The 15233-nt window shown below is 46.3% G+C and overlaps 1 protein-coding gene across 2 annotated transcripts in view; it reads right to left on the bottom strand.

Annotated features, from left to right (window-relative positions):
• The window catches only part of notch1b (notch receptor 1b), a 42666-nt gene that overhangs the window by 10650 nt on the left and 16783 nt on the right, over positions 1-15233 (bottom strand). For both annotated transcript variants that reach the window (XM_071897636.2, XM_071897638.2), the window contains 17 exons: positions 14761-14994; positions 13813-13968; positions 13102-13287; positions 12238-12351; positions 9058-9171; positions 8570-8803; positions 8371-8481; positions 7273-7465; positions 6256-6401; positions 5871-5984; positions 5014-5133; positions 4509-4661; positions 4083-4311; positions 2762-2963; positions 2101-2254; positions 1650-1834; positions 625-757 (listed from right to left, as the gene is read on the bottom strand). In XM_071897636.2, the coding sequence (XP_071753737.2) occupies positions 625-757; positions 1650-1834; positions 2101-2254; positions 2762-2963; positions 4083-4311; positions 4509-4661; positions 5014-5133; positions 5871-5984; positions 6256-6401; positions 7273-7465; positions 8371-8481; positions 8570-8803; positions 9058-9171; positions 12238-12351; positions 13102-13287; positions 13813-13968; positions 14761-14994 (2778 nt within the window). The remainder of the gene's footprint in view (positions 1-624; positions 758-1649; positions 1835-2100; positions 2255-2761; positions 2964-4082; positions 4312-4508; positions 4662-5013; positions 5134-5870; positions 5985-6255; positions 6402-7272; positions 7466-8370; positions 8482-8569; positions 8804-9057; positions 9172-12237; positions 12352-13101; positions 13288-13812; positions 13969-14760; positions 14995-15233) is intronic.

Below are 15233 nucleotides of genomic sequence, written 5' to 3'. Positions count from 1 at the left end.
GGAAAATGTTGAATGTCGGTGCAAAATGGTGAGTCTAGAAAGAAGCCCTTGCTCTTTGATTCTGAACGTTTACCGTTGAAGTTTTAGATAGCTGAACATTTTATCTATTAAACTCCATTGTAGCTGTGCTGCAAATATCTCAACATGATGTCACATTGTCTGAAATTGGCCACTTGTGCAGGAATAAGAAAAATACACCACCAAACAACAAAATGGGTCCAGGAATTCAAGTTACGCCAATACCTATTTTTTACAGTGTTTTAGGGTGGATTTTCCCTTTAGTGTTTAAAACTTTCTGGTTGTTAGCCAAAACCTCTGGGATTGTTCAACTTCACGATCAAAATATCACCAACAACATGTCGGCTTTTTTGGGGGATACACCCAACTCCACTGGCACTTTGGCTGACCTACAAGACACACTCCCTTCATGTCCGAGAGAAAAATCGATGGCGTATTTGACGAGTATCGGGAGGGAACGGAGGCAAGAAGGGAGGAGGGAGTTTTCAGACATGCCCTGGGTGCTGTTAAGCCCTAATTAATGAAGCGTGGAGAAAGATGAGGAGGAGAGGATGGAGGGAGAGTGAGAGAGAGAGGTGCGGAGGAGTGTGCGTGGGGTCCGCTGACCTTGGGTTCCCCGGGGACAGGAGCATTTGTAGGTATTGATCAGGTCAATGCAGGTGCCCCCGTTCTGGCACGGCTGGGAGACACACTCATTGATCTCGTCCGAGCAGTTGGTCCCCACATAGCCTGGCATGCACTGAGAGAGAGGAAGAGAGAGAGAGAGAGAGAGAGAGAGAGAGAGAGGGACAGAGACAGAGAGGCAGAAGAGTGAGCGACAGAGAGAGAGAAAGATAGAGGGAGAAGAAGAGGGGAGAAAGCTTAATCAATGTCTGACATGAAACAAGGATGGTTTTTGTTTACCTGGCTGTTTTCTGGCCTCCATCCTGCCAAGGCCAGCAGATCCTTTATTCCGGGGGAGATTAGCATAACCGAGCTGTTTGCCTTCTATTTATAAACAGGCCTCTTCATTAGAGCTGCCCACTGATGTTGTGAGTAAGAACCAGAAGGAACTATTGGATGTGGAGGTTGAAAGGATGCCTGCAGTACACCCAGGCATTTTATCGAATTCACTTCATGCTCATGATACCAAAATGAATTTACTGTGATATCAAAATACATAAAACAGGGTGTCTGCAAGTTTAATCAACTTAGATTGAAGACTTTGTTTAATGCCAGTTAGAATGAAATATAAAACAAATTTTGCATCTGAAATAACGTGAAATTTTAAGTGTAGACGAATCAGAATATTGGTCTGCATGACTGGGCTGATTTGTCACCAGAAAAACAGCAAACCAAGAAACTGCAACATTTAAGGTCTCTAAAAATGAATTGAAGAGTTGACAAACTATATTTAACTGTATTCAGGACCTTTTAAGGCCTTGGGTTTAGATAATATGACTTAAAAAAAACATTTGAAGACATCATCAGGACCTCCAGGCACCCTAGTAAAAGTACTACCAAAATAGCTTGAGCGTAGCTTGCAATGACATGATTTCCCAGCATTCTTACCCACTAACATTTTCATGTCATAAGCATTTTACATCAAAATTCATACATCTCGGTGTGCGGGTTCCTTTTGGGGGCCTTACTTTGCAGGAGTATCCCCCGAGGAAGTCGGTGCAGGTGGCTCCGTTTTGGCAGGGGTTCGGGGTGCACTCGTCCACCTGCTCCTCACAGTAGCTCCCAGTATATCCAACCTGGCAGTGGCAGTAGTGAGTGTTGCCTGCATCCAGACACTGGCCCGAGTTACGACACAGATGGGCCACATCAACACCTATATAGAGAGGGGGAAAAGGATGAAACTGTGGAGATTAGTTTGTTTTTTTTGTTATAGCTTTGATACCACAAAGCTGCCCGGTACGACTTGATTGTTAGATACGAAACTGTGTACTTAAATGATGATATTGTCAGGTAAAAGAATACTTGTGCACACATTTTAAAGGCAGACTGACATGCTTATACACTCATACCTGTCAACACACACACACACACACACACACACACAGAGGATTCTTTACACCCTAGTACCCCCCATGTTACCTCTCTGCTTGGCTGCCACTTCACAGGAGACACTCGGTACGTCACAGTACAGGCCCGTCCAGCCGGTCTCACACTCACAGCTGTAGGTGGTTCCCGTCTGCCAGCAGGTTCCCCCGTTCTTACAGGGAGACGAGTCGCACCAACGGACCAAGTTCTGAAGGGACACACACACATTTAAGATGTAAGATGCATCAGTCGCACGCTGGTTAAACATAACTAAATAACCCAATATATTATCTATCAATCTCTGTGGTGTTTGGTGAATTGGACGCAAATTCGGCATGCTTTGGGGTAAGAAGCAACATTTGTCAATTTTTAGACATCATATAAGCCTCATGTATTACTTATGATCTTGTCAAGTCAACAAACCAGTTTTAAAATGAATGACTGCACCATAATCATTCATTTTAAAACTGTTGCTAACAACGCAAATATCCATTATAGGGTTTTCCTCAGCATGTTGATTTGGGTGCTGCATTTTAATAAAAAAAAAAAAAGGCCATCTATTCATTTAAAATAAACTTTTAAGGCCTTATTTTATCTTTCTCAAATCCACAAACTTTCAAGGATTTTCAAAGCCTGTGGGAACACTATTTACAGATTTATATATTGATTACACTTCATAAGGTAAGTGAATAAAGAAACTCTTCAGTCTTCCTACCTGACAGTTGAGTCCGGTGTATCCATGGGGACAGGTGCACTTGTAGGTGCCGTAGCTGTCCTGGCAGGTGCCGCCGTTCAGGCAGGGTTTGGAGTCGCACTCGTTGATGTCGTGCTGGCAGTAGCTGCCGGTAAAGCCCGGCGGGCATAAACACGTGAAGGTGTTGATGCCATCCACGCAGGTGCCGCCGTTGAAGCAGGAACTGCAGGGAAAAAAATGGATGAGAATGTTTAGGAATACATCGAGAAAGACATATAGGATTCTGCAACTTAGAAGAGAGATTGAGGAAGATTGGAGAAGAGAGATTGAATTAAACTGTCATGACCTGAGCTGCTGGTGTGTTCACGTCTTTTTTAACATTTATTTATCTAGGGAAAGTCAGCTAAACACACACGCCCTTTTCCAGCAATGCCCTCAACACCTTGACACTAGTTGTTGAGGGAAATAAGAGGATGACTCATTCATTTCCTACAAGCCAGTCCAGGGATTGTAGGAAATAAAATGGGACGCTGTGTCCTTTGCCCTCATTTTGTAAAGCATAAATGTCTTATTGTGGAGTCTCAGTGAAAAGGTCCTTCTCACAGAAGAAGTCATACAGCCGTCATGTGTGCATCGTATGATCTCCACAGGATATCAGGAGTTTAGCCCTCAGGCTTGTGTTCATTGTTAGAAACAATCATGTAAGAACAGAACTTATGTTAGTGTGTATTGTAGAACTGGTTTTGACTAGTTTGAAGCGTGCTTATTACATTGGCCATACATCGATTTCTTAGAAAAAGATGAACACAGCACATACTGAAGTGTATAAGAAACTGACATTTCTATCCTTTGGTCAGAGAATATCCTGCAGCCTACTAAAGTGCATGTGCTTAAGGTTTTCTCTCCAGACATGTCTGAATAAAGAATCCACGGAAGACTCCTGAACCTTTGCTCATTCATTTTGACCCACAAGGGTGAAGCTCATTTTTCCCCTACATTATTCAAACCGGCAACCCTCTGGACACAAGCTCATTTCTCTAACCTATAAAAGGTACTACCATGTTTGATTTAAAGCTTATGGGACAGCTTCAGTGTTAAGAGGTGCCGGAGTCAGTCGTTGTTGATCAATATTCCACCATAGGGGGCAGTAGTGGAGAAGAAAATGGAATCAACGTGCAAGAAAGTGAACCTGTTGATCTGAACAAACGCAGCACTACCCGACCTGTACACATCTTGTCACTGCGTCCAAGTCGTTACACTGATCCAATCCTGTCTTATCTCTCCAAACAAAAGCTGCGGGGTCTGAATGTGATACTCGAAAAGCGTTCCTCGATCTCCGTACCTCTCGGTGCAGTCGGGGGTGTTGTTTTCACAGTGGATCCCGCTGAAGCCAGGCGGGCAGGTGCAGGTGTAGCTGTTGACGCAGTCGGTGCAGTTGGCCCCGTTCTTACACGGGTTACTCTCGCACTCGTTGATGTCCTCCTCGCACGTGGTTCCCCGAAACCCGGGCAGGCAGGTGCACATGAAGCTGTTCACCTCGTCCTTACAGAAGCCTCCGTTGCTGCAGGGGTCTAGGAGGAGGAGGGGGGAGGAGGGAGGAGGGAGGAGGGAGGAGGGAGGAGGGAGGAGGGATAGCGTTTGGTTTAGCTCAGCGACTGTGTTTCGCTGAATTTGGCTAGCTTGTGTTTTGAGGTCTTTCCCAAGCGCTTTTTATCAATTAACGACCGTGAAGGAAAGGGTGTAATGGGAGAAGGATGGGAGCACTTACTGGGCTTGCAGTCGTCGACGTCGGTTTCGCAGTTGCGTCCGGTGTAGCCCGGGTTGCAGCCACAGCGGTAACTGCCCATGGTGTTTTGGCAGGCTGCCCCGTTGCGACAGGGGTTCTTCACGCACTCGTTGATGTCCACCTCACAGGTTTGGCCTAAGAGGGGGGGAGAGAGGAGGAGAATGAGTAACTTTCACTTGGAGATTTGGTGCTGTCTGATGAAGCCACAGAAATAGGATGGAAATGTGTGCACCTCTTTTTTTAACTGGTAGCGCAAAGCAGACACATGTAGGAAATGGTTCTTATTGTTGCTTAAGCCACTGAAGCTCTGTACGCTTTTGTTCAATGTTTAAATATTTTTAACTTTTCTTACTCTGTGTTCTGAGAGCTAAAACGTGCTTTTCTCTGTCAGGAACACACAACAGCGCAACCTTTCCATTGAAAATAACAAGAAAAAGAAGCCAGTGGTTCCTGGTGGACACACAGGCGTACAGATGTTAATGTTTACCTTGCCAGCCTTCAGGACAGTCACAGGAAAAGCTCTCATAGTCCTCCGACTCCTGACACACACCTCCATTCTTGCAGGGCTTGGGGCTGCAGGGGGCCAGCAAGGTCTCACAGTTCTCTCCTACAACACACACACACATATTAGAACACACCTCTAATAAAGAACATTACAAACTGTGCTTAATATTATTGTTTGACTATCATGTGGAAGTCATGAGCTTGGAGATAACCCGACCCACACGGACACTGAATCATCTTTCAATCAGTGCTATCAGAAGATTCTGGGCCCGCAGGCTCTTTCAGTATTAGAGGCCTGCGGAGACATTTCCCTATCTGTTTCCACAACACACGGCCCGTACAGGAAGCCGGCTCCAGTTTCCGGCCATTGTCAAACCATTTGCTGTTCTGTGAGACAGGAAGCAGGCAAACAGGAAATGTGTCAAGCTCCCGTTCCCACCCCGCCACCGGCGAAAGCCCGTTATTATTCAAGAGTTCTGTGGATTTTTCCAAAAAGACAACTCGACGAATAAAAAAGAAAGATCTGCCCTAAGGCGTTCCATCATTATCTGTTTTTGTAATAGTAAGTGTGAAGGGATGGAGGGGAAATATTTTCCTGCTCTGTTATCAGGGATCCTTGCTGAAGTGTCACGGAGGGCCAGCGTCAATCTGTGTCTTTGAGCCCGGAGGAACTCTTGCTGCTGAACTCGACAGTTATTTCACCCGCAGCACATTTTTTTCCTCTATGACCATTAACTTAAAAGGACGCAGGGCCTGGAAACTCTCCGCCAGTAAGGAAATGCCAGAACGCTAGGCGAACATGACGGGCGTGTCAAATATTTTTCAATAATATTTTCATACCAGTGTAAGGTAGAACGCAGATGCACTTGTAGCCCGCGACATCGTCGATGCAGGTCCCCTGGTTGAGGCAGGGGTTGGAGGCACATTCGTTGATGTTGGTCTGGCAGCTTGGTCCTGCGGTTAGAGGGGAGAATATATTACACACACACACACACACACACACACACACACACACACACACTTCAGTTTAAGTAGAGGGTCAATGGTCAAGTGGATATGCAATGCTTGTGGTGTGGGAAGTGCGGTTTTGAAGACACAAACACACACTAACCGCATATATGTGCAAACCAAAACATTCACCAGCCCATCCCTCCCATTGCTTTCACTTCCACATACACACACACACACATACATACACATACATACAACACACACAAACACTGACCGGTGAAGCCCATGCGGCAGGTGCACACGTATCCGCTTGTCATGTCCTTGCAGGTGCCTCCATTCATACATGGGTTGGACTCGCATTCATTGTTGTTGATGTCACAGTTTTTACCACTCCAGCCAGAGTCACACAGGCATTTATAGCTGGAGGGGGGAAAGAATGACCAAGAGTCAGTGACAGATTTCAGTAGATTAACTAGATTCATTAATTCATTCACTTCTATTGCATTTTCAAAGGAAAAATCCACTCTGGGATACACTTACACTGTTATATATTATCAATCTGTTAAGTGTTATAATTTACTTTTTTGGTGTACCCACTTTTCCCTCAACCTGCCTCGTCTACTTCTACTTCAGTTAGTGATTTCCTTTATTTCCCAGAATTACTTTCGACAACCCCCAGAGAACGGGCATGAACTTGTTGCATTCAGCCGTGGGTTACACGTGTAGGTGGAGGGAGCGATAGCAGTAGGAATAGCAGAGCAAGAATTTTTCCAGTCAAGAAAAAGTGAGTCACATCCCTTACTCAAAACGAAACATGTCTTGTGGCTGGATTGCATTCTGGTCTATTGTGGCTACTGTCAGTGGAGCAATTGGTCTCTCTGCCTCTTCTACGATGGATTTCTCCCTGTGTGATGGTTGAACGTCGGTGCAAAATAACGACAAAAGTCTAGAAAGAAGCCCTGGCTCTTTGATTCAGAGGGACTGACACCAAAACCTGACGTTTACTGTTGATATTTCCGAAATTTTTTCCTTTCATTTCCACTGTAGCTGCGCTGGAAATATCTCAATGTGACAACACGTCGTCAATGTTTGGCCAGTTATCCACAGGAATAAGAAAAATACACCAACAAATAAGAAAATGGGCCCAGAAAGACAAGGTTCAAAATCTGTAACAGTGTTTTAGAGTGGATTTTTTCTTTAATCCATTGGAGAGTTGGCAACATGTTTTATTTGGTTAATTTAGTCCTGTTGAATGTACCATTTTAGGCCAGTTAGCAGTAGGCTGACTCACCCATTGACCTTGTCCTCACAGTGACCATGGATACAGGGGCTGCTGAGGCATTCGTTGACCTGGGAGAAGCAGGTGGTGTCATGGTAACCTTCCGGACACACGCAGGTGAAGCCGTTGATGCCGTCGATACAGGTGCCCCCGTTGTGGCAGGGGTTGATGGCGCACTCATCGATGTTGATGTTACACATAGTACCTGTTAAACGAACGTATGAATGTGTAGGTTACTTTCTGGAGGAGGGCATTTAACGAATGATATCAGGTAATTGTGTTTTCAGTCTTTAAACAGGGAATTGATGGGATTTGAAATGACTACAATCATTTTAACACACAATTTTGTACTCCATTTGAAGTATCATTTTAAAGTACACAACGCCAACTCACAGCAGCAGACAAAGCCACCACACAATAGGGTCTACATCTTGCTGCAGTGAATGTATCAATTTCCAGAAACATGAGGGGTTTTAAGTCGCCCTTTGTCGGCCACTTGAAGCGTTGACGCCATTCAGGCCGGTGCCACGCATAACATAAAGGCCGCCCATTTAGCTTTAAACCAGGGACCGGCTTCCAAGCTTTTAAAAGCTCAACTTTCAGGAATCTTTCAGGGAATCTTTTCTCCCGCTCAAGTCCCCAGTGACTGTGTGCGCCAGAGTGTGTGTGTGTGTGTGTGTGTGTGTGTGTCCTCTCTTTGTGTGGGAGGGCAGCTTGCGTGTCCTAACAGCGGCAGGTTGGGGACAGGGAGGGGCTGGAAAGTGACACCGGTCGAGCCTCAGAGGAGTGTGCTCACTCGCTCGCCATCTGTCACCCTCCCCATCAGGCCCACACTCCTCCATCCATACCTTCATTCCCCCCCCTCCTCCGCCTCCAACTCTCATTGTCACCTGAGAGGCCTGAACAGGAGGCACATTTAGCCCGACTTAAATCAGCTCTTTCTGCCGACTGCACATCTGGAATGATTTGATCGTTAGAGGGAAGATGGCTGAAAGTCTCCCTGTAAGCTGGAGCCTCGGTCATATTTCTAACACCCAAATGTTTTAGGACTGAGTGCCGAGGGTGTACAGGGGAAAGGGCATGACAACCCTCCAATCACCAGACACTTACCGGTGTAGCCGGGCTCGCAGGCGCATTCGTAGCCGTTGATCTTGTCGATGCACGTCCCATAGTCACAGGGTTTGCTCTTGCAGTCGTCTATGTTGATTTCACAGTTGACTCCTGGCAGAAGAGGGCTTTCAGTAACCTCAAATTTCTGACAATTTTGTGTTTGTCTGTGTCTGTGCGTGTGCGTGTGTGTGTGTCCTACCTGTGGTGCCCTTGGGGCACATGCAGACGTATGCGTTCTCTCGGTCCTGGCAGGTGCCTCCGTTCCTGCACGGCTGGCTGACACACTCGTTGATGTTGGCCTCACACAGCCGGCCGGTGTAACCGGGCCGGCAGTAGCAGGTGAAGGAGGCCAGGCCGTCCTTACAGGTGCCGTAGTGGCACGGGTCCGAGTAACACTCATTGATGTCCGTCTCACAGTGCCTCCCACTGTAGCCTAGCAAAGGAAGAGGATATTTGTTTTCTTTTGTATATTTTCTACTACATAGAATTGCTTTTTGTTTACATTATTGGGAATTTGGTGAATTTCCTAGGCCTTACATGTTAAGTTGTGTTTTTCTCTTCTTACCAATCCAAACTATGCCCACTTGCTCTTTTAGAATTGCTAAATTTCACTGGCCTTAAATGTTGAGTCGTGTTTTTACTCTTCAATTTCAGTTTTTGTTCACTTTTGAAAAAACCTTTGTATACCTTCAGTGCACTCGCAGGTGTACTTGTTGGGCCCGTCTGTGCACTTGGCGCCATTTCTGCAAGGCGTGCTGGCACACTCATCGATGTCTATCTGGCAAAGGTTCCCAGTGAAGCCTGGAAGAACAACAAGAGGGAGTTAGAGTGTGTGTGCGTGCGTGCGTGTGTGTGTGTGTGTGTGTGTGTATAGAGGCGGTTACTGTGTTCTCACTATTTCAAACTATTCCCACTCCCTCTCATAATCCCGAGCCTGTATTATGACGAGGGCTCTCAACGAATCAGAAGGCTGCATGTTAATTAACAACTGCGCAACACTACAAGCGCTCTATTTTCCCTTTCACTCCTTTTCAGCACAGCTCCGAAAAGAGAGGGAGAGTGGGGGGACCAACTCGTCTAAAGGGGGGGGGGGGGGGGCAGGGAGAGAGGGAAAGAAAGAAGGAAAGAATGAAAGTTGCGAGGCCTCCTGACCAAGGGGTGAGAGACAAAGGGGGGCCTGTCTGCTCAATGCAACGCCAAGCTGAGCCTGCTGCCTCCTTTGTGCCCCAAAACTTTTCCATCACAATGTGCATTCTCCTGTCTTGCTTTCGGCCCCCCCCCCCCCGTCCAATACCCCCCCACTCCCTACCCGCCTCTAAAAAGGGCCAGCTTGACCTTTGGCCCTCTACTATTCAAACCCCTTGTCATTCAAAATCAACCAGCAGGCTTTCTCTTTCTTTCCTCCAGTTATTCTCATCTCTGTTTTTTTTTTCTTCCGCTTCTTCTCGTCTTCCCTCTGTCACTTGATGGTACAGTCCAAGGGCCTGTAGGAATCTAATCTGGAGGTGGGGGGGTGTTGTTTGATGAAGAGATAAAGCTTCTCCGTACCCCCCCCCCCCCCCCTACAGGAACACACAGGTGGTTTAAGCCAAGAAGACAGACTCAGTTGTGGCTAATCCGGTGAGGAAGTATCTGCATGGCTGGCGGTGAGCTGACTTTTCTCCCAGTGGACTTACTTAGCAAACTCCATTCACTGTTTTCTGGCTGGGCCACAAGCGTACACATGACATGAGGACTAATACAAACACAAACACAAGCTGCACACACAGAGAGACACGTGTGTGTTTACATTTATACAAATACACACATGCACGTACACACCAGGGTCAGAAATGAACGGGGGCTTCGGGGGAAAAAATGCTCTTGAAAGCTCCTAAAATGCGAGTATCGTTTTTGCACTTCAGCAAGCTCACATTTTTTGGTACGTAGTCAAATGGTCACGTGTGAATTTGACTACTGTCCCCCACGGGCCACCATAGGTGATTCGAGTCTATGATTCATTCAGTGCATTCTGGGCCAGAAAAATGGAGCGGTTTTTGTACGCAGCCTGAAGCAGTAGGAAATGTTGGTACCACACAGCCAGCAGTAGAAAATTCCAACCCCACACAAACCACTGTCAACAAAAAATAAAACAACCAATATCGTAAAAAAAAACAAAAAAAACTCAACAATCAAGGGCTGGAAGATGGAGTCGGGAAAACAACACCATCCTCTTCTGTAAGGCCTGCTGCCAGTTTCCAGCAGAGGGAAAGAAGTTGAAACAAATTCTAGCGGTGCAAATTGGGCGTTTATTTGCCAATACGCACCGCAAATGTATTATTTCATAGTTCAATAAATTTGCTCTCGACAAGGACCGAAATGCCTCTAAAATTCAGATCACAGGAGCAAAAAAAAATGCGCTCTGACAAAAAAAAAAAAAAAAAAAACACACTCGCACACAGAAATACATGCATGCACTGGGACAAACACACACACACACACACACACACACACACACACCTCAGCAGCAAAAGAGGGATTTAGCCCCAGTCTCCTGGAATCAGACATTTCAATGGCCCTCAGTGGGGTTTCCATGGCTATGCCGTGTACAGGAATGAAAAGAGGGGACCCTAACCTTGGGCCTGGCTCGCAGCGGGGACAAATTTACATCTCAAGCAGGGCGACGAGGACCCCTCCCTCTCCCCTCTCCCCGCTCCCCCCTCTGTTCCCCCTCCCCTCCCCTCCCTTACTCCTCCAGCGTAACCGTCTGTGCGTCTCAAACTCCCTGACCCCCCCCACCACCACCCCACCCCACCCCTCCACCCACCCCCAAAACCACTTTCACCACTGTCTCATTCAGGTCCTCTCTCATGCTGCCTCCCCACATAACCCTCTCTCACTCGCTCGCGCTCACACACACACACACACACACAGAGAGAGAGAGGGTTCTTTTAAGGCGCTAAGCTCTTGTGTTCGGTCCTGTACCCCCATTTCTATTAATTCTACAGCTTCCTTACTAGGGTCTCTCTCTCTCTCTCTCTCTCTCTCTTTCTCTCAACAGGGGGAATCCTGCCTCTCTCCACCCAGGCCGCCTTTGATCCACCCGACTCGGAGCTACGCTATTTTCCTCCCCGAAAAAAAAAAATCACTTCCACCTCAATGGTCCCGCTGAAAGAATGAAAAACAAAAAACACATTTGGGGAGTTTGAAGAACCTTCCTTTCCTTTCTTCCTTTCTCTCTCTCTCTCTCTCTCTCTCTCTCACTCACTATCCAACATTCAATAGTTGCATTCCTTCTCCCCTGAACAAAGCATCAATACCTCTCACACAAATAGTGTAATTCCAATGGCATTTCTGGGGAGAAAGGCTGCAGCAGAACAACTAGCTGCTACACTCGGCCCTCAAAATAGACCGAACGAATACCTCACTCACCGCCACAGCACAGAAAACGCTCCTTTATGGAACATAGTCGTCGCCAGGCCTTCTATTATTAGCTCTCCCTTGTTCTCTCTTACAATCGCCATTCCTCTGGCCCCGAAAAACCGCAAGTTTCTGCTACAGTGAACTGCGCACTCATCAGACTTTGGAAGGGATAAAAAACTTGTTTAAAGTTCAAACTTCCTCAAGCCTTTCCCTATAGATTTTTTTTTCTCTTCCTCCTCGACTGCTGCGTTCGTTCGGGGCTACCCTGGCCTGCATAAGCCTGCCTCAGGGCTGGGATTAGCGCCCGTCCAGAGGGGTGTTTGTGTGTGTGAGTGTGTGTGTATGTCTGTTAGAGAGAGAGAGAGAGCGAGATAGAGAGAGATCGACCTCCATGCCCCCCCACCCCCTCCCCTCCCCTCCTCCCCGTCCGGCCCCTCCTCCTCTGCGGCGGTGCGCCAGCCTCACCTGTGGGGCACTGGCAGTGGAAGGCGTTGATCTTGTCGATACACTTGCCGTTGTTCAGGCAGGGGCTGTTGCCGCACTCGTCGGTATCGATCTCGCAGAACTCCCCCTCGTAGCCTGGCCAATTAGCAAGGGAGGACCAAGGGGGGTTATATTGGTTAGGGAGAAACATTCCTGGATTGCTACACTGCTGTAATGGATTTAAATGATATAAAATACATGCATAAAACTATATAAATGAGACCATGTAGACAGGATAAGAATAAAGGCAGGTACACACCAAGCAAACTCTGGAGTTTTATGGGTATGAGGAGACGGATCTCTATCTTAACTGGTATAAACACCAGAGAAGGTAAATTACAGTGAAGAGCGCACACAAGTCCATCAAGCTTAGCTAAAGTTACAGGGGAATCAGATTTGTTTTGTCCCCCTCTGCCACCAAAATCTCTAACCTGGCGGGGTGACAGGTTACCAAAACCATCACAGTCCCATAAACAAGCTACTTGTGAGTCCATGTTAGTTAAGTTTACAAATCCTGGTTCGCCTGTTATTGGGCAGTGTGAACCTAAACAAACCAAGTACTTTTGTATTATTCAACATAGAAAAATGTCCACTAAGATTCAGACCAAAGAAAACATACTGATCACATTCTAAGAGAATGAAAATTGCTTTGAAATGTGATTTACTTGCTGTATGTTGCCCTATGTGCTATAGACAGTGCAGTAATTATAGTGCAATAACAAATAACAACAAATAATAAAGATCAAGATCTTTTTGGCACTTACTAGTATGTGGTTAAAAGCAGTTCTGGTTGTATCAATTCACTCTTTAAAATTAGAATAATCTTAAAACAATCTTAAAACACACCTGGCATGCAGATGCAGTGGAAGTCTCCTATCTGGTCCAGGCAGGTGGCCTCGTTCAGACACGGGTTGGACATGCACTCGTTGATGTCCAGCTCGCAGCGCGGCCCCACGTAACCCCGCTGGCACTTACACTGGAACGACCCTTTGGTGTTCAGACACTTCCCTGCATGCTCACACGGGTTGGAACCTATTAAAACACAGATAAGCACTTTGAGTATAAGATACTAACAAGGAGCAATGTGAAAAGTGAATAAATCTGTAATGACAGTGAGATGACTTGGGTGGTTTAGTGTTGTTTGACAGAGCCAAAACACAGCCAAGACTGTGTGTGATTATAGCAGTAATACCCGGGAGGGCGTTATTTACTGTGATTATGGGCGCAATTGTGGGTAGCGAGGTACCCATAATCGCAGTAAAGAACATGCTTGTATTTTGGCTTTTATACAACGGTTACCAATGTGTGTGGATTGATTGAAAAGCTTTCCCCACAGTAGTATGGATACATACGTATTAAAAAACAGGGGAAAACAAGAACGATCGCTAAGCAGCTCCCTGAGATGGCAACCAATAAATCACATCAAGCTGTGTTTTATGGGAGTCATCAGCACAGTTGAAATGTGTTTTTGAGCAATCAGAGCGCTTGGCAGAAACCACCCGTTGTATAATATAATACAGACGGAGAGAGCTGGCAGGTCAGCAGTGTGAGTTTTACCCAGTGAGCACTCGTCGACATCCTGGTCACAGGAAGCCCCGAAGTACCCAGGGGGGCAGGTGCAGAAGTGGTTTCCGCTGACGGGGTTGGTGTCACAGTTGGAGCCCTTCTGACACGGGTTGCTGATGCAGGCGTCGTCCAGCTGGCACAGGAGTCCTGGTGCAGGACACAGAAAGTGAACGTTACTACACTGAACTCTACTCAACATTAACCCATCTGTTCGATCTGATGCACCAGTCACTTTACAGTTTACTGGGTAGCACTCATTTTATTCAACTCTGCAACTCTGTTGAAACTCTGTAATACCTGAATTCTATGCACTAGTCATGTTATATCTACAACCTGGACTGTAACATCTGAATTGTATCCACTACTCCCTTTTATACTAATACTGTTAATATTGCTTGTTTTGCTTGCACTGTTTTGCTTTTGTATTGTCCATGCTGCTCTTGTTTTACTTTGTTTGAAATGTGATTTTCACATTTTTTGTGATTTTCACTGTGCACTTATTTAAGGTGGAATGACAATAAAGTTGAACTCAGTTGAATTAAACTCAAGTTGAAATATAATGACAGATTATGGGAAAATGTCATATGAAAATGGCCTACACTGAAACAACATAATATTTATATAAAAGATTATGTCAATCTGGGGAGGGATAGAGGGGGAAAAGAGACCCCCTATCACCAAAAAGCTAGTTGAAAAGAACTATTAACATTAGGCAACTTTGCATGTTGGCTACTCCAAATGGCAGTGAGAGGTAACTGATTGAAAAATTTGAACTTCAACACCCAGAAATCACGTTACATGTAGTGGACAATTCCATTTGGGCAAAGAGAGAAAAATCTCAAATGTCAGTTTCAATGAGAGCAGATGGACGCTCGTCTCTACTGCAGCTCCACCTTGGGATCCAGGCTATTTGTGCAGCTTAAAGAGCTCCGTTCTGACCTGTGCGGCCGTGGGGACATTCGCAGTAGAAGGACGCGACGCGGTCGTGACAGGTGGATCCGTGGTGGCAGGCGGCGTTGGCACAGTCGTCGATGTTCTCGCTGCAGTCGTCCCCGGTCCAGCCGTTCACACACACACACTGGTAGCTGCCGTAGGTGTTGTGGCACGTGCCGCCGTTTTGGCAGGCGTTGGGCATCAGTTGGCACTCATCAACATCCTCTGTGCAGAGTTGGCCTGTGGGAGACCCAGGGGTCAAAGTATTGACGAAGGTTAATTATCTGCATCCCAAACACTGTTTTTCCTTGTGTGTGGGCTTGCTGACAGATGGATAGAGAAGTGCGAGTTTGGTAAAAGCCGGTGCTCTTAAACCAGTCCTACTTTGAATACATAACAGAGAAAACATAAGTGCAGGTTGACATCCAAGTTCATAAAGTCCCTTTAAAATCAATGTTGAATTACAACAATCGGTTAAG

The sequence above is a fragment of the Centroberyx gerrardi genome, chromosome 8 (assembly GCF_048128805.1).
Source record: "Centroberyx gerrardi isolate f3 chromosome 8, fCenGer3.hap1.cur.20231027, whole genome shotgun sequence".
Lineage (NCBI taxonomy): Eukaryota > Metazoa > Chordata > Actinopteri > Beryciformes > Berycidae > Centroberyx > Centroberyx gerrardi.
This window is presented reverse-complemented; position numbering and strand designations above follow the sequence as displayed.